The sequence below is a fragment of the Lichenostomus cassidix genome, chromosome 1Aa, assembly GCF_008360975.1.
Source record: "Lichenostomus cassidix isolate B80296 chromosome 1Aa, HeHo_3.0, whole genome shotgun sequence".
NCBI lineage: Eukaryota > Metazoa > Chordata > Aves > Passeriformes > Meliphagidae > Lichenostomus > Lichenostomus cassidix.
In genome coordinates this window covers 3,118,197-3,140,087 of record NC_139480.1, presented here as the reverse complement: position 1 = coordinate 3,140,087, position 21,891 = coordinate 3,118,197, and the positions used below count along the sequence as shown (strand labels likewise).

Below are 21,891 nucleotides of genomic sequence, written 5' to 3'. Positions count from 1 at the left end.
AAAAGAAAAAAAATTTAAAATGGGGCGTTAATTAAATAATTAAAAATGAGTGGTTCTCACAATGTCCTCCATGCTTTTAATTATGTTAGCACTCAGACTGGAATGACTCTGGATGGCAGAACTGGGGAGTTGGATTTGGAATACATATGCAGAAACATAAACCAAGAGAAATTCACAATTAGAGCTGAAACCACTGTTAGGTACTTTAATGCTTTAGGCTGCAAATGAAAACAGAAAGCTCCTCTTATTCCTGCTTTTCCCTGCAAAAATGCATTTCTCATGCAGCTCTCCACGTGGGAGGCTGGAGAGTTCTCTCAGCTTTTATACAAGGAAGGGGAAGTGTTTGAGTAGTTGCAACCTAGGTACATAGATTAAAACAAAATTACCCCCCAAACAACCCCAAAACTCCACAAGAACACAGAGTTGTGTGCTGAATGTCAGACATGAGAAGCTGTTTATGTAGGCCCTGGGGAAATACTGGAGCACTAACACACAGGCTCATGTGCAGAGCTGTGTTCCCAGGGAATTGAGCCCTCATGCAGTTTGGGATGAGGATGTCAGCAGCTGGCACTGCTTCCTTATTAATGGCACTTTGAGTCTGCCATCCCAAGCCTCCTTATGGGTCAGATATGGCACATGTTTCAAAATCTCAGTGCTTGTTCTGGAAGAAAGAGGGAATGGGTAAGTGAATTGGGAAAGCAAGTTTTAAGGAGTTATGTTGGTGTTTAAGAACAAGACGTGTTGTGTTTTGGAGATTTGGTTTATAATTCCATAGGAAAGGTGGAATTGATCTCTTCTGCTCTTATAGGGCAGACGTAGTGAATGACAGTGCAGTGCATAAAGCCATGTAATTAATTTTGGTAACAATAGAAATATAGACCATAGTAAAAATCATTCTACTAAAAAAAAGGATATTTTATGTTATATCAGGCTTTCTTAAATGTTTATCTTTTAGTTCATTAAGCTGAAACCTTATGAAGTTTTCCAGTGTGCCTGTTTTAACAATAACAGCAAAGCAATCAGGATGATTTTTTTATCTGTCTCCATTTCCCCTCTTTTTGGCAAGCGAAACAGTTTTTTTTTAGGGAAAGCATTAGTGAAATGGTCCTTATTGATGTGGTACCTCTGTTCTCTCACTGAAGTGCAACTGCGCTGTAATTTTGGTTGTACATCATTTTGCTTTTCCTTTCGTCAGAAGGAATTCTGTTTGCTTCCTTCCATTAGATAAATGAGGACGAATCTGTAGGTTGGGAACAGAGGGAGATCCAGAGCAGTGGGCCCAGCGTGCCCATCGTATACGTGGGCAGCACAGCAGAAATGACAAGGCAGGTTCAAAAGCAGCATGGAAAGATGAAAAAGATGAAGAGAGAGCAGCAGACATGAAGGATGCTGCTTTGCCTGAGGAAAACACTGCTATCCATAAGATATTTAAAGACAGGACTTGTGTACAGGATGAAGGGATCTCAGAAACAAAACACAGATGGCTTCTAAGCTCTGAAACACAAACAGCTGCTGAATCCTGGAGGTTACTCAACTTCATGGTGCTTTCACATTTGAGAGGAGGACTGTATGCCTATCCTGAAAAAAAACTCTTGTATCCAGCCAGCTTCTATCCAGCTGAACTGTGGCTCAGAAACCAAGGGGTGTTTTATATTTATTTTATATATTAATATTTTTATATTTATATTTGTTTTATATTTTTATATAAAACCAAGGCTGGTTTTATATTTGTGTTTTTAAATGCTCCTTACAAAGTGGACAATGCTGCTGGCACATAACTAAAGGTATGGCTGCTGCATGAGGAAGTGAATCCTTTCATAGAAGGCTTTTGAGAGATCTTACACCTTGATTGGCTTTTTATTTCTGAGAGGGATCCTTCATAATTCTGGGAGAATGATGCTCCAGTACAGCCTCAGCAAGTTTGGGCTGGCAGCTGGCTGGGAGTGCAGTGGTGATGAACTGGGGAATGAGGCTGTGAGTCCAGGGGACCCCGAGGGGCTGCAGGAGAGCATTGAGAGGTTCTGATCCTGACCCTGGCATGTGACAGCTGTGCAGGAGGACAGGCTGGGGACTGGCTGCACGGAAGGATTTGCAAGGTGCTGGAAGCAGAATGTGCATCAGCAACGTGTTGTGGCATTGAAGGGCAACCTCTCCTGCTGGGCTGGAGCACAAGCATGGCCAGCAGGGTGAGGTGTGGTCTTCCTCTCTTTGCTTCTTGGGGCCACATCTGGAGTGTTGTGCCCTATTTGGGCTCTCTGGGACAATAAGGATTGTCAGACTGAACTGACCAAGGTGGTCAGGGCTGGAGCATGTGATGTGTGAGGAGATGCTTAGGGAGCTGTTTCTGTTCATCTGGTAGGAAAAAGGTTCATGGGAGGATCCTAGAGTTGTCTTCAGCTACTGGTGAGAGCAAGGAGATGGCCAGGCTCATTTTGGGGGAGCAGAGGATTTAAGGACAGGAAGAGAAAATCCTGTTAGATATTGGGGGGGAAAAATTGTATCGAAGGTAATCAGCAGGGATTCAGTCTGAAATGTCCATCCTTGGAGATACTGAAAATGTAACTGACTAATTCCCTGATTCCCTGGGCTGAAGTCAGCCCTCCTGTGAGGGGCTTGTGGAATGATTGATGGACCAGATGACTTTGCAGAGGTGCTGTAAATCCATAATTCTTTTATATTCCATGAGGACTGTTCTAGCAGAGACATGGAAATACCACTTGACCAAAGAATGTAGTTCAATATGTCACCAGGATTGGAATGTATTTATTGAGGAAACCCACCAAGGATTTCACTACGTGGAGAAGATGGAGTTAACAGCAGTTAGAAGACTGTCCTTGAGAATGTGTGTGAACCTGGACTGAAACCGCCCCAGGAATTCGGATATTTAATGGCTTGGAGAAGGTTGCTTTGCTGCTTTTCTGAAAAACAGAAATTAAGGAGAGTTTGACAGGAAATATGTTGATTGTTGGGAACATACATTCTCTAATTTGAGGACTTCTCTGGCACCTTTTAATCAGCCAGAGAGTAAGGGAATAAAAGAACTCAGACACTACAGAAAAATTTTTGACTGAGCAAGCAGTTTAGAAATACTCACAGAACATATTTAATTCAAAGTGTTGAATTTGTATTCAGAAATAAATGTAGAGGAAATAAGCTGAGGATGCTGGAGGAGAAATTTGACTTCCTAAACGTAGCTGGTAAAAGCTTTGGGTAAATATAATTGCTTTCATGTTTTTTTTCTTGGTGCCTTGCAGGTAGGTTTGAAAATTCTCCTGCTCTGTCCCTAAAGCAGAATAGAGACTTGCTTTAATAAAGCAGCATCAATTTTGCTGTGTTCTGTATTGCTTGGATGCAGGGGGAGGATCCTTTCTTCCTTGAGTTCCCCAGTGCTACTAGAATTATATTGGTGTGAGACTGCTGGGCCCCCCTTGAGCTGCCCCACTTCTGCTGCCTGGGGTTTGTGGCCTCTGTCCTCTTCTTGGAATATTGTCCTTTGATAACTGTCCTGGTTGGATCTCTGCATGCAGAGTGAAAAAAATAACTCTTCCATAAAATCTGAATTAACAGCTAGAATACAAGCAGGGATACTGGTTGGGAAATTGAGTGAAGCTGGAATCAAAAAACCTTAAAAATCCCAAAAACACTCAAACCCAACCAAACAAAAATAATCAAACTCAAACCCAACCAAACAACAATCCCCCAAACCACCAAACAACTTTTTTTTTCTTTATACCATGGGAAAACAATTACAAATTTTAGGAGAACTATAAAAAATTATTTACTTGACATTACCAGCAACAGATGCATTACAAAATACTCCCTTTAAAACACGTAATCTTCCTCTAAAGCATGCACATAGTTCTGCAATAAGGCATGAAACTGAAAAATGGTAGTCATTGGGTCTAGATAGTGATGGAGCGTTATTTTCATGTGAGCTACAGTTTACTTCATGATGAAAAATGGGTCTGGCACAGAGTCCACGTCCACTTGTGTTCCTGTTGTCTCTCTGGGGATGCTCAGCACCAGCTGGGTGCTCATGCTCCCCTCTCAGTGCTCCCATTTAATTCTGTCAGCCTGGGTTAGGTAACTTCCAAAATCTGAGTTTTCATCGGAGTCATTCAGGTTTGCTATTAAATTTCATGTGAGCCAACAAAGCCTTTCCAGGCAGGCCTGACATTTTGGCAAGGCCCCAGTAGGATTTTTAGCTGGTGCCAAATCTTTTATTTTTCTCGGCTATCAATGAAGCTGTTGTGGTAATGTGGGTTTTGTGAGCTGTGAGAATTTATGTGCACAAAGGGACCTGCTCTTTGCAGGGAACACTGGGAGCCCTGAGTCCAGGAGGAAGGGTAATTAAAGTTAATGAACCAGGGTAACCTTTCCATGGTGATGACCACTATCCTGATGGTAGGTAAGGGTCAGGAACTAGTCCCATTTTATAGTCGTGCTCTAACTCCGTTCTTTAATTGGTGTTGGATTAAAAATTGGCCATTACCTCCATAATAGAATTGGTTTGTGGATTTTAAAGGAGTTTTTCAAAGCTCTGCAAGTCTTGAGGAGCTTGTTCTTGTTGGACATGGCTTTGTGTTGTGTTTTAATGCAGTCTAAAAATGAAGTATTTTTAGCATTTGAGACTAGATAGTGCTGTTTCTATAATGGGAGCAGTTTGGTTATCTCTCCATGGCAGAACAGAAACTCCTTTCTTAAATGCTTCCCCTCTTCAAAGGCTTCGTCTGGTTTTATCAGTGAGTCTGGGAAGCCTTAGAACTTGCTGTACACAGAGCAGCTGTGGGTTTGAGGTGACAGCCCTGAAACACTGACTTAAATTTGTAACTCTTCTACTCACTGGCTTTTGTGGCATCAGGTAAGTTACTTTATGCAAGACATTTCCCTTGAAGAGGATTTTGTAGTTGAAGTAGTTTTTTCTATCTAAAGGATGAACTAAACAAAACAACTTTGCTGCTCCTATCTTAGAAATCTCATTGATGTATAAATCTTGCACCAAACAGGGCACAGGCTGAGATGTCATTGATAGACTGCATGCACAGGATCCAAAATGTTAAATATTGTTCATTTGTCTGTCTGGAATTTTAATCAGAAGGCTGTGGGTTTGATTGCCTCTTATGTAAATGTAGAAATAGAAAATGACTCTTTGAGAATTGGCTGTCTATCAATCCTAAAATCTTCCATTACTAAACCAAACCACATTTTTGTCTTGATGACTCGTTCCATTCAAACAGGAGTGGTGTCTTAAGTAAAAAAGAGTTTGAATTTCTCTTCTGATAGTTTGCTTGTCACAGATGTTTTGGAGGTATTAGCCTGTTTAAACACATACTTTTTAAAAATAAAATTAACTTTTTCCTTTTTTTTTTTTTCTGTTTAATAGAAACTGTTTATTTGTTTGGTGGCTGGGATGGAACTCAGGATCTGGCTGACTTCTGGGCATACAGTGTGAAGGAAAACCAGTGGACCTGTATATCCAGGGACACCGAGAAAGAGGTAAATTCTGCAAACATCCATATTTTTAAATATACATCAGTTGTTGCCCACAAAAATGCCCCTTCTAAAGTACTTGTGTTGAAGTGCAGCATGAGGTGAGAGCCACAGAGTTCAGACCTTCAAGTTCTGAAGATTTTTGTAATGCTTACGTGAGGAAAATGTGAGCTGGAGGTGGCTTTGAAATGTTAAGATTCCTGGAGGGGGAAGGTTTATTTCTCAAAAGCAGAAATGATGGAACAAAAATCAGCTCAGTGAGTAGAGCACGAGTTAAATAACTTTGTGTGACTGAACAACCAGACTTATCACAGAATCACAGAATGTTTTGGGTTGGAAGGGACCTTAAAGATCATCCAGTTCCAGCCCTGCTGCCATGGGCAGGGACACCTCCCACTGGAAGGTTCCAAGATATTTGCTAATGAACATTTCAGACTCGATCCTGGTGTTTGAGCTTCAGAAACAAATTGTTTATTGTTTTAGCTTCTGTCAAAAATGAGTAGAAATGGACAACTACCAGATGGAAATGGAGAGGACAGGGGGTTACTGCCAAAGGCTACACAACCCCGAGAGCTTTCGTGGAATTCATCTCAACCATTTTCCTTGGCCTGTTTTGCTCAGAATTTGACGTATGAAACCTGAAATTAATGTAGCTTGGGTTATAGGAGGAAACAAAAAAGTCCAAGACCTTTGCCTTGTGTTATTCATTTCACTGTGAAATCTTCAAGTTCCGTGTGGTTCTTGGGTATTGAGTTCATTACTTGTTTGTCAGAGGAAAATTCATGCAACCTCTTCTTGAAGGTATGAAAAGTTTGAGATCCCACCACTTTTTGACAAATTCAGGAGTTGATTTTCTCAGCTATTTGAAAACAGTATAAAAATGTATAGTTTATCGTTTGTATTTTCTCATTTTCTTGTCATGGCTAATTTTGTGAGCTTCCCTACCAGATTAAATAACACTTTAATATTCTCATTTTTTTTATGGCAAAGGTTTTTAGAGGTTGTAATCAAGTAGGACAAATAGCCTGAGTGAAAAAAAAAAAAAAAAATCTCACAGGCATTTCCTGTAGCCTTCAAATCTCTGTGTCATGGACTTACTGATTGTAACATCCTTTATAAAATGGGCAATAACAAAACTGAATGTGATACTCTGGTTTCTGTCATAACAGAGCTGTGGAGAGGTAAAATTGTTACATTTATGTACCGTTTAGTCAAAAAGGGGCTACTGTGTTTTCTTCCTGCACAAACCAGTGTCAGTCTGGTGTTCAAGGGATTAATTTCCTTTCTTGCTGAGGTCACCCCACATCCAGTTCAGTGTCTGTAAAGCTTAGGAGGCCTGACTGGGATGTTTTCTCTTCAGGTTCCTCATGCCTGACTCCAGCAGGGTGAGAGTGGGATGGGAGGAAGGAGGGATGCACAAAAGGAGGGCTGTGCAGGAAACACAGTAGAAGAGTTGTGAGTTGATGTGATTCAACGATTATAAAGGGATTTTGGAGGGGAAAAAAGGTAAAAGAGTGTAATGGAAGTTTAGGAAATTCGAATGGAATATGGGAAGGGTCAAGGGGGAGAGGAAGGAAGATCTTTAAGGTCCCTTCCAACCCAAATCATTCCATGATTCTGTGATACATTCAGCAGTGTTCAGGAGGTCTCCTGAAGTGTAGTCCAAGGTTTTGGTGACTTTTAGAGGTACAGTGAACTGGCAGCTGCTGTACTTGGAAACCAGAAGTAGATTGCGTTGTTTGTTGTTTTTTTTTTTTTCCAAAGAGATCTGGATGAAACCTGATTTAGAAATGAAAAGGTCAATCTCAAATGTTGAGAAGTAAATTAAAAAACAAAGACTCCAGATGTTTCTCTAATAGGGACATCAACTGTTCACAAACAATTCGCAAAAAGGAAATGTCTGTTGACATGGAATTTTAAAAAATATTCAGAGTAGATTCCAGTAGAGCTTAATCTTGTTTTGTTGTATTGTGCTGGTTCTGCTTCTGGCTTTTTTATTCTAATTAATCAGTGACAGTGGTTAAATTAGCCACTCAATAATTAAACTTAGACAAGAGTGAAATATGGTGAAAGTTGCATCCTGTCCAGTGTTATTGTAGTGATAATGCACAGTAATGCTTTTGGGATGAAGGTACTGGGAGCTTCTGTTGCAGTGATTTAGGAAAAGGTTGTGAGACCTTTTCAGTGAACTCTCTGCTGCTGTTTTTCAGAGTTTTCCAGTGAGGTGTCTCTTTGTCAACTGAAGTTTCATTTGTCTTTTTTAATAATAAATCCACCAAAGCTGATTTTCCATAGCCCTTCTTCATAGAGTCATTGAATAGTTCAGGTTGGAAAAGCCCTTCAAGATCATCAACTCCAGCCGTTCCCCCAGCACTGCCAAACCACAACTGACCCATGTCCCTAAGTGTCACATCTTCATGGCTTTTAAACCCTCCAGGGATGAGGACTGCACCCTTGCCCTGGGCAGCCTGTTCCAGACATAGCCAACACTTTCAGTGAAGAAATTTTTCCAAGTATCCACCCTGCCCCTCCCCTTCCCAGCCTGAGGCTGTTCCTCTCCTCCTGTCCCTGTTCCCTGGAGCACAGCCTGACCCCCTGGCTGTCCCCTCCTGACCCCCTGGCTGTCCCCTCCGGTCAGGGGTTGTGCACAGCCCCAAGGTCCCCCTGATCCCCTTTTCTCCTGGCTGAGCTCCTTTCCCAGCTCCCTCAGCTGCTCCTGGTGCTCCAGCCCCTTCCCCAGCTCCATTCTCTTCCGGGATGTGCTCCAGCTCCTCAAGCCTATCTTGTATGTGTGGACAAAATGCTCAGGGCACTGCTGGAGTAGCTGATTCTTGCAGCCAGAAAAAGAGGGTCTGGAGACCCTGCTGGTGAGCACACCCCCACTGCTGATGGACAAACAGACCCCACCATCCTTTCAGAGTATAGATCCAGCAGGGTTCCTGTTGTCCTTGTCATATCCTCTTCCTGGATCCTCTGTCCTTCCAGGGAGATGCTCCACGGAGCAGCTCAGCGCCTCTCAGCTTACCCACAGCTTCTGTCTCTGCAGTGTGCTACAGCTCTGTGAATCAGCTGACACAAGGCACAGCCAAAATATATTTCATTTAAAAGCCTTTTAAGAGTTTTTAGCCTGAATCAAGTGGAATGTTCTGACAAATGTTGTTGTCTTCAGACTTTGTTAGTGGCTGTAGATCAACAGACCTCTTTGGCATTAGAAATAAATAGCTTTAAAAAAACAAACCTTGTCATTCCTTGGACATTTATATTCTAGGCCAATGTCAGTTAGTAGAAAAACTTAATGTGTTTGATGTCTAATATTTCTAGTTTCTAAGCAGCTGCTTTCTCTTTTGAAGGGTAATTTAGTGAAATTCAGTGCAGGAGGACAGTTTTAAGTGTAGAAAAGACTTCGATATAAATTGATAGTCATGGGGATTTTGAGATAGGATCAAAATGCTGAGGTATGTTGATTCTTCTGGAGATGAGATAAATGAGACTAAAGTAGTGTGATAGTTGGCATATTTTGTGTGTCACTGATATTCCTGTACCTTGTTTTAGCATTTCCTAGAGACAAGAGATGGGGGGATTCTCCCTTCAAACAGTGTCACTGCACTGATGGTACCTTCTGTGGTGCTTCTTGTAAAACAAATTGACTCATCCTCATTCTGGCATCTTCAGAGGGAAGCCCTGCTCACAAACCAGCTCTGTGAAGGACGTAGAAATTGTGTAAATGGGTTAGGTTTAGGTGACACTGTGTTTCTCTCAAAAATTTCTGAAGTGTTTTCTTGCCAAAGGTAGAAGTGAAGGTCTTGTCATGGTTTAACTGCTTGAGAGGATAAATCTTTCCTCACAATGAAGTAAAGTGTAGGTCAACAAGTGCCTCCTGTTCAGTAGGTTCAAAATGATGTAGAAAATGGGTGTATTGTGAGGTGACAGTTTGCTGTGAGCACCAAGTGCTTTTCCAGGATGCTGAAAGTAAAAACTGACAAGTGTAGAAAGATCTCCTAATGGTGAGAGCCAGGGGGGATTTCAGCTGCTATTGTATTTCCAGTTAAATTTTCTGCAGTCTCTGCATGCATTTCTTTACTTTTGTTGACATGGATGAATTTACCCCAAGTTTTCAGTGTCATATTGCCACAGAAGCATTTTTGTAAGCATTCGTGACACCTCTGACTGATTTTTGGGGTGTGATGCAGCAGTACATGAGCTTATCAATGTAAAGCTTTTACCCTGTGCTGCTGTAAGTGTAGGAATTGAACTAGTCTCAAATATTGACTTCTCCCCACAGATGGTGATACAGTTTGGAAGACACTTCAAGTAACTTGAGGGGCTTTTTGTTTCAAATATTGTGATGTTTACGGACTTGAGATCTAATACACTGAGTGTGCCATGTCCTACTGCTGAGCAGTTCCAGTTGTACAGATGCTCAGTTGTACGAGATGCCTGGTGCCACAAAAGCACATAGGGAGAAGGCAGCTGTCCCTGAAAGAAACTTGGATACTGCAGACGTACCTCGGAGCCAACTTCCTAAATGGTGCAAATGCCTACAAAAGTAGGGACAAAGACGGCAGATGCTGGAGTGAACCACATGAAAAGTATCCTAGGCTGATCCCAAATATCACAGGCTAATGGTTTATTTTCCCTCCCTGTTCAGTAGCATAATGGCTTAAAATGTTCTAAGCCAGTATTCTTTCACCAGAATGTTAGAGAGAGACTTTCACATATGCCTGACTGACATCCCCAGTGATTTCCACTTAGGCAGCCTAAAGCAAAAGGACCCTGTTGAGGGAGTAGCACCTCAGCTTTTAAAAATAATTTATTTTTAAATAAACTTTTTGGAAAAGGTTTTCAGCTTTTAAAGCTAACTTATGTGCTTATGCTACCTTGTATGCCTCAAGAGTTCTGTCCTCTTAACCCTGGTTTATTTGTCTTTTTTTTTTTAACTTTGACATTTTATTTAAGGAAAAGATCATCCATATTTGAAAACAGCTCCGGGTCTTAAGTTATTCAGTTCCCTCACTTGGTGCCTGTATTTCTTGCTTCGAGCATCAAAAAAAGAGCCCAGAAAACCAGCCAAACTTCAGTTATTCCTCACAGCAGATGTTTGAATATTTGGAGGTCCCTTTCCTCCACACGCTGCTGTTCAAGTCAGTCTCGTGGAGAAAGGAGCATTAAATAAATGCCTTGTGCCTGGTGTTCTGGAGGCTGCACAACCCTGGCAGTCCTGGAGCTTGTGCGTGCCAGTCTTCAGGTTATACTGAATTTCCAAGTCATCATAAAGCTCTCAGTTGCAAAGCAAAACTACTTTTAGTCCTTGAAGTAATGCATCAGGCAGAGTTGATTTGTGGCATTTATGTTCCAATAAAAATCACCACTTCAACTGCAGCTTATGATGAGTTTAATGCTCTGATCTCTGGTTTGGAATGGAACTTTATTTTACTTACATGGCTTTATTAGGACATTATTGCATCATCCTAATGCATTTTGCAATTCCCTGTAAATTGTAGATGAGGCAGTGTCCAGTCATTCTTGGGTGGCTGTGGATGCATCTTGAGGGAAAATGACATTACAGGATTTTCAGGTAAAGGTTTAGTGAAGAGGTTGATATTGGTACAAAGAATTGTGATTTATATCCTTTTGGCTTTTAAAGACACAGAAATATGCATCTGTGAGATGAGCCAGCTGCAATGCCAGGACCCCAGCATTTCACACTGAAAGGATTTTTAAAAAAGGATTTTAAAGAAATAGGAGAATATGTACAGGTAGAAGGCAGGAGGAAAACTTACTCTTTTGTCAGTGAGTGAAAGTAGCTTCACACAGCAGTCAGCTTTGCCTTGGGAGTAGAGTAATGTCTTATTTCAGCTACACTGAGAGACTTTTGTTACATTAACATTTCTCAATCTGTACAAATACAGAAATCCCTAAAGAAATATCAGTTATCCCAAGGTGGTAACTTAGGGAAAGCAGTCTCAAGTAGTATCAGAGACAAATCTGTAGCTAAATTGTCTGGATAATTACATGCTTGAAAATGTAGTAAGTGTTTGTGGACCTTGCTGCTAAGGTTTTTCAGCCACTAGGTTTTGGAAGTAATTAGGAATTGAGCTTTCTGAATTGTCTCAAGAGTGTTTATTGGCAGAATGGGTGGTGCATCGATGTGTTGAGTTCAGACCTACCTGAAAGAGCTTAGTGTGTTTAATAGGACTTAATCCATGAATTTTCCAGGGCATGCAGGTGATGGAGATGTTACTGATACTGGACTTTAGGAAATTAAACAGCCGTTTTTACAACTTGATAATACCTTTGGGTGCAAACAACTCTTTTGTCACCTAAACAAAACTGTCTTCACTTTCTCAGAAACATCTGAGAACCTGCGGCTGTCAAAGGGGTTTAGACTTAGAACTTCATGTTTGTCTATTACCAGCATTCAAGATCAAATAACTAAAAAAAAAAAAAAAAAAAAAATCAACTTCCAAAAGTCTAACCTTGCTGCATCCTCACCTTTGTGGCTAAACAGTTTATAAGCAACCAGTTGAATTTTTTCAGCCTTCTGGTCTTCAAGTGGGGCTGTAGCTCAGCTGAGTAGTTTGTGTCTATGGAAAAATCTCTCTTGGCTGGACCTTCGCTGGCCATTGTTACTAGTAATGAGAGGACAGCATGAACTTGTGATGCATGCAAAAATGACCTCATTCAACATCCTGCAATTGTTAATGGGGTTAGTTAAATTCGGCACACGAGGGATGTTGTCCTGAGGGCCCATCTTGGAGCTGGTGAAAGCTCTGGTTCTCTGCTGGGTTGTCTGTTACATTTCATCAGTGTTGCTGAAAGCAAAGCTGAGCAGTGCATGTGGAACAAACTGATAATTTACTTGGTAAAATTTAAGAAGTTATAATTTTTTTCACATTTCACCGATGTGAGCAGCGCTTTGTTTGCAGGTGAATTGTGCCTTTTGTTAGAAATAGCACAGAATTGATGTCCTTTTGTTGCAAGGTCGCCTTGAGCTGGGATATTCCTTCAGTGCTTCTCTTGTTTGCATTTGTAAGCTGAATCACAAAGGTTGGATGACTTTTATTTTTGACTGTAAACTAAAGCCTACACAAGACCTTCATACACATTCCTGCAACTTCCTTCACATAAATAAAAGAATTACAGAATGGTTTGGGTTGGAAGGGACCTTAGAGATCAACTCATTCCAGCCCTTGCCACAGGTGGGTGCACCTTCCACCATCCCAAGTTGCTCCAAGCCCTGTCCAGCCTGGCTTTGGACACTTCCAGGGATCCAGGGGCAGCCACAGCTTCTCTGGGCACTTTGTGTCAGGGCCTCCCCACCCTCCTAAGTAGAGAATTTCCTCCTAACAGCTAATCTTAATGCCATGTATTTTATTTTAAAACTGTTCCACCTTGTCCTATCACTACCTGCCTGTGTGAAAAGCCCCCCTCCATCTTTTTTATGACCTCTTTTTAAGTACTGAGCAGCCACCAAGTATTTCCCACTGTTTGCATGCTTGAAGATGTGGTAGCTTTTTCCCCTTTCCACTCACTCTCTGCTGGCTAGTAAGATGTCTTGGTTTACTGCAACATGAGATCCATGTTGTTATGCATTGCTGAAAGGCCTTGATGATGCCTTGGTGTGAGAGCAGAGAGCTCAGAAGAGCCAGGAATGTGGCTCCTGCATTGGCAGTTCCTCTGGCATTGGCTGCCAAAGCTGTTTCTGCACTGTAGGTAAACTCAGGCAGCACAGCTGTCAAAGCAAAGTGTTGGTGCTTTGGAAAGTTCATCTGGGAGGACACACTGGGTCTTTAAAGGTGCCTTGATCAGGGCACATCAGGAGCCAGAAGATCAAGTACTAATTCATTCCTTTATAGGAATACTCTCATTATTCCTGCAAGCAGGCTGGCAGGGAGGCTAGTAAATAATAATTTCTTGGGAATAGAACATTATCTATTTGTTTTCATAGCAGTGTTTGTGTGCTGCACTGAGCCTGTGCTGTGGTAAACCTGTGCTGATCCTGAAGGATGGAGCAAACACTTGGAGTCAAGTTCATGTCAGACTGGAAGGGTTGGGCTGTCAAGGGTCATCAAATCCAACCCACTGCTGTCATAAGGATAGTGTCGTATGATCTCTGAGCCTGATCATTTGACTTATAAGCTCATTGAAGTGTCTTTCAAAAATAGAACATCAGGCCATTTATTTTTTTAATTCTAGTTTAAGCAGGGAAAGTCTCTCTGTGGAAAGCTCAACTCAGGGCTGTGCAGCATCAACAGTGAGAAATTAGGACTGTCCCAAATGTGAATGTGCTTTTAGGAAAGGGAAAACAAAAAAAAAAGCATCCCGTTTAATAATTTTATTGTTTTCCCACGTGGAAGAGATGTGCACACAAAACTGTGTGCTAAAAGCTGCCTCTGACTTTAATCTGCTCCATCGTGTCTGAGTCAGATGCCCAGAAAGGACTTTGCTGGTAAATCTATCCCGTGGCATCGCTGCAGGAGGGCACCACTAAGCAGATTAGCCATAGCTCAAATTCTGTGTCAACTGCCTGACCGAGGGTGCCTTCCCTGTCTTGGCTGTGCCTGGACTTATTAATAGTTAATTATAACTTTTTAATATCCAAACTTAATATTTGTCATAAGATATTTATCTCTCTTGTGTGAAAAATTGTGTAAATTCATGGATTTCCAGTGCTGGTCCTGAGGAGTTTTCAGCGTTATGACTCTTAGACAGATTCTGGTCTACGTATTAGGATTCCCAAAATATTTATTAGCAGAACATATTTAATTTATATGTAACAGTTTTCTAGAGAAGCAGTGGCTGCTCCTGGATCCCTGGAAATGTCCAAGGCCAGGCTGGACAGGACTTGGAGCAACCTGGGACAGTAGAAGGTGTCCCTGCCCACGGCAGGGGGTGAGACTGAATGAGCTTTAAGATCCCTTCCTACCCAAACCATTCTGTGTTTGATGAATTTGCATGTTCTCAAAAAATATTCTTTATAAGTGGTAGAAAAGCCTTAAAATTAAGTTGGAATATCAGTTATTTTTATAACTAGTGGCAAGAATCATGGAATGTTAAAGGTTGGATGGGACCTTAGAGATCATCCAGTCCCATCCCAAACCCCTGCCATGGGTAGGCACATCTTCCAGTATCCCAGGTTCTTCCAAGCCCTGTCCAGCCCGGCCTTGAACACTTCCAGGGATTATTTGCAGACTAATTTAATGAATGGAGTGCATATTGAGCATCCAAAATATGTTTTTTGGAGTTAAACTCCAATTTTACGCTCCTACAAATATTCAGTCCTTTGCTGCATCTACCCCATGTGGTATCCAAAGGTTTTTATCTAATGCTGGAGCTGTCACATCTTGGACGTGAAATGACATGGGTGACACTGATTTCTGCCAGCATACAGAGTAGAAAATTGGGGCATCCTGTTTAAGGGAGGGTCTTTCACTCTGAAGAAACCCTTACAGATGGCTCTGAGCCCTGCCATGTGCCTGTGCTGGGCTGCTCTGGCCACGGACACAGTTATGATGCTCCTGTTGTGTGACAAAATGTGCAGGACACTCCTCCCTCAGGTGATTTGGTGCTCCTGGCATGTGATCTGTGATTTCACGGGTGATAGAAACAATACATCAACTCCCAGCTCCTTCTGTTTTGTGTCTTGGCCTGATGGGCCATACAAATCCTCCATGCCACTGTAAAAAAAAAACAATAGATTAAATTATTTTCTTATGTTTCTGGCACCTTTAGGTTATGAGAAACTTAAAATGCCTTCTGTGAGTAACTTGTATGGGATGAAAGTGTTTTATTTAGTTGTATGGCTGCAGTTGTTTCTCTTGCTGAATTTAGTGCTCATGTAGAGGAAAGCAAATCTGTGCTACAGCTCAGTTGAAACATTTTGGGAGCGCATTAGCTGTAGACTGGCATTGATAAAGCACTAACAAGCTCTAATCTTACAACACATGGGCTTGAATTAATTCCAAGAATAATACGAATTTCCTTTCAAGTTTATGGAGAACTTTCCCTTTTTTGGGGGGTGGGGGTGAGGAAAAAATGAATTATACTCTGAAACTGGGAAATGAGAGCAATTAATCTCTGCAGTTGTGTGTAGGCATGAGGGTCTATTTGTTGCCTGACAGGCTGCTCTCAGGACTGGAAACAAAGTAGGTTGTTTGTGTCTTTTTATGTCCTCGTCCTAGTTTGCTTTAGGACAAGAGCATTTACCTCATGACGCTTATTTTTGAACTTCATACTGGAGGCAGTGTTCACATTCCACTCAGTCTTTTACAGGACCAGGAACGGAGAATTAGTCAGCTGTTCTTTGTTTTTATTTCCCTGACTCTTGAACAGGATCCAGGCTTGCTCCTGAGGTTTTTCATCTGGATTGGTCTCAATAAAACAGATTTTTCTTGCAACTGAAACCCCTTTATTTGCAAAAGGTTATGATAACCATAAGAAGCCAAGCCCCCCAGTTTTTGTTTGGGATGGGCAGTGGAGCCGGCTTCCTGTGGTCATGTTCACGTTAAAGGAGGTTCATAGGACATTTATTTAAAAACAAAAAATGAAAGCTATCATGTTTGTGCCTTAGTGGAGCATGCCAGGATGCTGTTGCTAAGATGATGCATGCTGATTCTGGCATAAATAGTCATTTGAGCAGACCCTACCCTAGGGAGTTGAGTCCCAATCCTTTCTCCCCTGTATAGGAACAAATCAATTATTCTCAGGAGGCGGTGTTGTCTCTCAGTGCTGTTGTGTTGCTTTTTGAAAACGTTTTGTAAGTTAGTCCTTAAGTGGGATAATTGCTTTCAGCATTTGCAAGTTAAATGAAGAAAGCTCTAATTAGATTTTATAAAGTGGCTTAGCATGTTGAGAAGGCTTTTCATAAAGTATACTGTGTATTCACTTGGCGTTGCACAATTGAATTTCGTGTAGCGCTGACGAAACTTAAAAATCCTATTTGGCCCTAGGTGCTTAAAGGATTGAAAGCCTGTCTTAAGTGCTCCTGGCCATACAGACTCTCTTCCTTTCCCCACCATCCCACCCTCACCAGGGCATTTATCTGTGTTGTAGAGACTGGAGGAGTTGCATCAACACCAACCTGTTTGAGGAAGAGTCATAGAGCTGGGCATAAAGCTTGGTATTTTGTAGTACTTCCAAACAGACCTTGCACATGCTGTTTAATCTGTTTTAGCTGTTATTGTGCAGTGCTGATTCTATGGTGGTGCTGGGTGGCACAGAGCCACTTTGTTCAGGTCAATCCTGGCTCTGTGCAGGAACTTACTGAGTTCCACACAAACCCAGCAGTGCCCGTGCTTAGTAATTTTTGGTATTGTTTGCTGTCCTGTAGGTTAGAAATGTGATATGCTAATGCTTTCCTCTTGCCATCACAGCCTTGGCAGCAGCTGAGGCGCTGGCCAAAGCAGCCTGACACACTGCTTGCCATCTGAATAAGGACTTAGCCCAGTCACGAGCCCCTTTCACGTGTGGTTTGTGCAGTGTGTGTGCCAGGAGCCTCCTGATGAGAATTGGAAGGAGTCCCCAGAGTCGGTGTTTGTTCGAGTCGTTTGGGTGCTGTTGCTGGAGGTGACTTTTAGTGTCTGTTTTATGGAAGATGTGCTCTGGGAAGTAACACCTCTGCTGCTTCAGTCACTCAGATCATGAAGCTGCTTCTGCAAAAATGCGGATTCTATTTGTAACAACTTAGAAGAAATCACTTGTAAAGTTCTTAATTCATCATAGAGTCATTGGGCTGGGACAGACTTTTAAGACCCTGCTTTAGTTTCACCCCCCTGCCATGGACAAGGACACTTTTTCCACTAGGCTAGGTTGTTGAAGGCCCCATCCAACCTGGTCTTGAATGCTTCCAGGGTTGAGGGGTCTCGCACAGGTTTGTTATGAGTTCAGATGACCACAGAAGCAACTGGTCAAGACTGTGACTTGGTGAGAAGGCCTGAATCAGAAGAAGGATATAGAGATCTCTAGTAAGATCCACTCAGCTTAGGATGTAACTCATGGATCATGACCAGCCCACATCCTGGCAGGAGGACAAAATGTTGTTCTTTTGCCCTCTAGCCACGCTTGATCTCTTCAACCTTGGGTTAGAGTCATCTCTATCACGGTTGGTTTTTCTCACTTGTTGCTTTTAAAGGGTCAAATTCTTTGAACACTTGTGGAATCAACAAACTTTCCTGTTTGAATTCACTGGATTGCTGTGCCCATGACACGTGTGGCAGTGTATTCTTTGTGTGAACAACAGGCTGCTGTTGTAGCCACGTGGAGCACACGGCTTTGGATGAACATTCTCAGCCACCCACGGGCACTTGATTCATCACATGTGCCTTGAAGCGTTTTACTCATTTGTAGTGTCTTTGTAAACAGACTTTGTGTCCCCCTTTGAAGTACATATGAACTGCAAGAGCAGCCATGGTCAAGCTGAACTCAGAAGTGAGCACAGATTTAGACCTTTCTTCTTTTCTGCCTCAAATGTCAAACCAGCATGTATCACTGTTAATGGAGTTATTTACTCATCTTGGTAAACATATCTGCTAAGGAGGAAACTTTTGGCAGGTTCCATGTGATCTTGTGAGTGGTGTGCAGGCAGAACTCCAGTTTTCTTTGAGAACAGATTTCGAATTGGATGAAGTTTCCTGTACTACAAGAAATTGTTCATGCTATGGCAGGCTGTGCAACTTGGTGGAGCTGAAGTTCTTGAGTGAACTTGAGGTGATGAAGATTCTGTGTCTGTAGAGATAAAATGTTAATACCTTAAGAGCTTTTTGAAAAAGAAGGTGTGGCCAGGATGTAATTAAAGGAAAAAATATATTTTTCCTGAATTTTTCCTCATTTTAAAATAATTTTAGAAAATTTGTATGTTGTATATTTAGTGTAGCAGCTGTGTTGTTGATGCCAGTGGCTTGAAATGGGTATTGAATTGTGAAGTGTTTCAGCCTTGTGTCTGTGCTCAGACAAATTTTGGTTGATGATGTAGTTCATGGCAGGGCAGGTCTGGAAATTGCCAAATTGGAGATTTGAATCTTGAAAGTGCCAAAGATGTTATTTGAACAAGTGTGGGAGGATTTCCTTCATTCGACATAGAGGTGAGGAAGTGGGGGATGATCCTTAAATTGTCCAGTCCAATTAAAAAACTGCAGTTACCTGCCGGAGTGGAGGCTCAGAAGGCACAGGTTGGTCCTCACATCTCACCTACAGGGCAGCTGTGCCAAGGCAAACATGTGCTCATTGGCAGGGGACAAGTGCCATATCCTTAGGTGTCCCAGCTTTGTGGCTTGGGATGGACTTTGCACACGGGGGTGATTTATTTGTGTGTCTTTATGAATGCTCAGAGTGGTGTTTCTCGTGCAAAGGAACTCTCCCGTGTGTTTGGAATAGGGTCCTCTGCAAGATACTGTTTTTGTATTTTCTAGGAACAAATTAAATTATGTTGTTGCTTTCTGTGTCCTCTTCTTCCCTGTGACCAAAGGCAATCAATGAGCTTTTGCTGCATTTCAGGATTTTATGCTAATACTACACTGCTATCAGTACTTTTTTCTTTTTTTTCAGAAAAGAAAATTATCTTAATTACCATGAAGTAACTAATCCTCAAAGCTATAATCATTGCCGACATAATGCTTCATATTTACAAAATATGAACAATTCAGTTCACCTCTTCACATGGTCTTTTGAGTTACTGTAAACAGTTTCCTGGAACCATTGCTTAATCAAGAAATTGAATTCTGTAACGTGAATAGTAAAGGCTTCTGACAACAAAGATATAATGCTTCCTTTCTTCTTTTATCCAATTTAGTGATGTGCATTCCATTAGTGTATTTTAAATTTCAGTAGAATTTAAGTGAAATGGTGCAATTATAAAAATGTTTTCATAAGGCAGTACTTGGGAGCACATGGAGCAAATACTGTGCTGATTATTTGGTGTGGTATAGCTACTCTTTCAGTCTTCAATAATGATTTTAATGATTTGCTGCATCTTTGCCTACTTGCTTAATCTTTATTTTTCAATAGTGTTTAACAGATTTTTTGGTATAGAATCCCAGAATGATTTGGGTTCAGAGGGACCTTAGAGATCATCCAGTTCCGCCCTCTGCCATGGCAGGGACACCTTCCCAGGTTGCTCCAAACCCTGTCCAGCCTGACCTTGGACACTCCCAGGGATCCAGGGGCAGCCACAGCTTCTCTGGGCACATTTGCCAGGGCCTCCCCACCCTCAAAGGGAAGAATATCTAATTTAAACCTGCCCTCTGGCAGTGGGAAGCCACTCCCTGTATCCTGTCATCCAGCTGAGTCAAACCAAACCACAGAACTGAACTACACTCACAGGGCCATGTTTTCCTTTTGTCTGATATTTGGCACATAAGGCTTTGCAAACCTTAGATTTCTGGTGTTTTGGAGTACCAGAACATCACTCTCATGCTTCAAGAAAAAGAGTATGAGAGGCCTTAAAATGAGATTTGGGAAGCAGAAAGGAAACTGCCCAGGGCTGGATATCATCATATCATAATGTCATTGAATAAATTACTCCATGATTTAACTTGAGCACTCCTGGATGGATTAAGCCCATAATAGTTTGACATGGGGCACTCTGTGTGTTTCTCTTGAAGATCATAACTCAGGGCAGTTTTGATTACCGTGGGAAAATTTCTTTTAGATGGAGGCTGGGAGGACCATATCTATTTGTGAAGGACAGGGAGTGCTTTTGTTACCTTCCCAGAGCCATTACGGGATATGATTGCTTGGGGGAGTGTCTGCTTATGGTCTGTTAGAAAACAGCCTATTAATAAAACAGAGGCTCTTGTAATAGAGCACTTCTTAATCTTCTTCCTGTGTAGTTATTTATAGGCTGTGACATCTTAATTTGCCTCTCATGTGCATCGACTTCTGTTATTTTAAAAGATCAAGTAGTTTTCACACGCCTCTGAGAATCACTTCTGGGAGAAACTGTCTGTTTTCTAAGGAATCTGACAAAAAGGGTTCAAATCATAAGTTTGTTGTGACAAATGCATTAAGGTTTTGGCTGCTGTCTTTCTAAAGGACAGAAGTTATGGGATGTGCTCTTCTAGTTACTTATATATTAATCCTGTATCTGATTACAAGCAGATTTTCCTGAATTCCCCATGGATTTCTAATTGCTGCTAACACTTATTTTCCGTTATTGACCTACCTGGAGCAATATTAAATCCATAATTCTCGTTATTTTTGTTGTTCTTCCCTTTCTCAGAGTGGTCCCAGTGCCAGGTCCTGTCACAAGATGTGCATTGACATCCAGCGACGGCAGATCTACACCCTGGGGAGGTACCTGGATTCCTCCGTGAGGAACAGCAAATCCCTGAAAAGTGACTTCTATCGCTACGACATCGACACCAACACCTGGATGTTGCTCAGCGAGGACACTGCAGCAGATGGAGGCCCCAAGCTGGTGTTTGATCATCAGGTCAGCCACACTCATCTTCCTACTACAAGTTTTCAGTGTTTAAAAGTCAGTTTTGATGGTAGTGTCTGTGATTTGGAGGTGTTGTAGCAGCTAACAGAGCAGGGTGTGAGCACTCAATTAAATCCTAATGGCATTGCTGCTCAACGCCACTGGCTGCTGATGTTCTAATCAAACCGAGTCAGAAGAATCGTAAAAACCTTTGCAAACAAATGCATTTTATTAAGACACGTTTTATTAAAGCTCAAAGCACAGTTCATCTGGTTTTAATCAGTTTCCTTGAGCTGGGTTTGCAGATCTGCCTGCCCAGAGGGCCTTGGGGAGCAACTTGCAAAGCTGTATATGGTACCTTTGGAAGAATACTCCAAGCAGAGCTGCTGGAATAAGGCCAACACAGGAGCAGGATTCTTTCCAAATTGGTTACCTTTAAGAAGTGTAGAATGTGCTTGCTTTGTAGAGCTTGAAACTCCTTAGAGGAATGGCTGCTAATCCTTTAAAAAGTCACATCTGTCCACGTGTTCAAATTGAAAACTTCTTTACTTACGTTGTGTTTGATGTCTTTTGTCTACTTGAAAAAGGTATTTTGTTCTCAATTGATTTCTTTTTTATGAAGCATCGCCAAGAAACAGCACATCAGGACTCATTTTTAAAGCAGCTCAAGATCTGTTTTTATTGGTACTGGCTGTTTTGTAACCAAAGCTGTTGTTTGCCAGCACAATGTGCCTTTCTGCTGACACCGAAAATTAAAGATACGCCATGTCTGCAGAACAAAAGCCAATCAGTCTTTCTGTTCTATTAATAACCAATGCCAGTCTCCCAGGTGTTGGGGAAGAGGCACAAGGAAATTGTCAGCTGGCAAGGCTACTCTGGGTATCTTGTTTGCCTCTTGAAATTATTCCTTTTTTCCATGTGTTATGTCTTAGGAAAGAAGGGCATTACTGAATTCTGTCAATCTGCAGCTCTTCCTCTTGTCTCCC

The 21,891-nt window shown here is 41.7% G+C and overlaps 1 protein-coding gene across 3 annotated transcripts in view; it reads left to right on the top strand.

The window, feature by feature from the left end:
* Positions 1-21,891, top strand: part of MKLN1 (muskelin 1) — a 94,257-nt gene that overhangs the window by 44,560 nt on the left and 27,806 nt on the right. For all 3 annotated transcript variants that reach the window (XM_085082032.1, XM_085082051.1, XM_085082042.1), the window contains exons 9-10: positions 5,384-5,496; positions 20,705-20,917. In XM_085082032.1, coding sequence (XP_084938158.1) covers positions 5,384-5,496; positions 20,705-20,917 — 326 coding nt within the window. The remainder of the gene's footprint in view (positions 1-5,383; positions 5,497-20,704; positions 20,918-21,891) is intronic.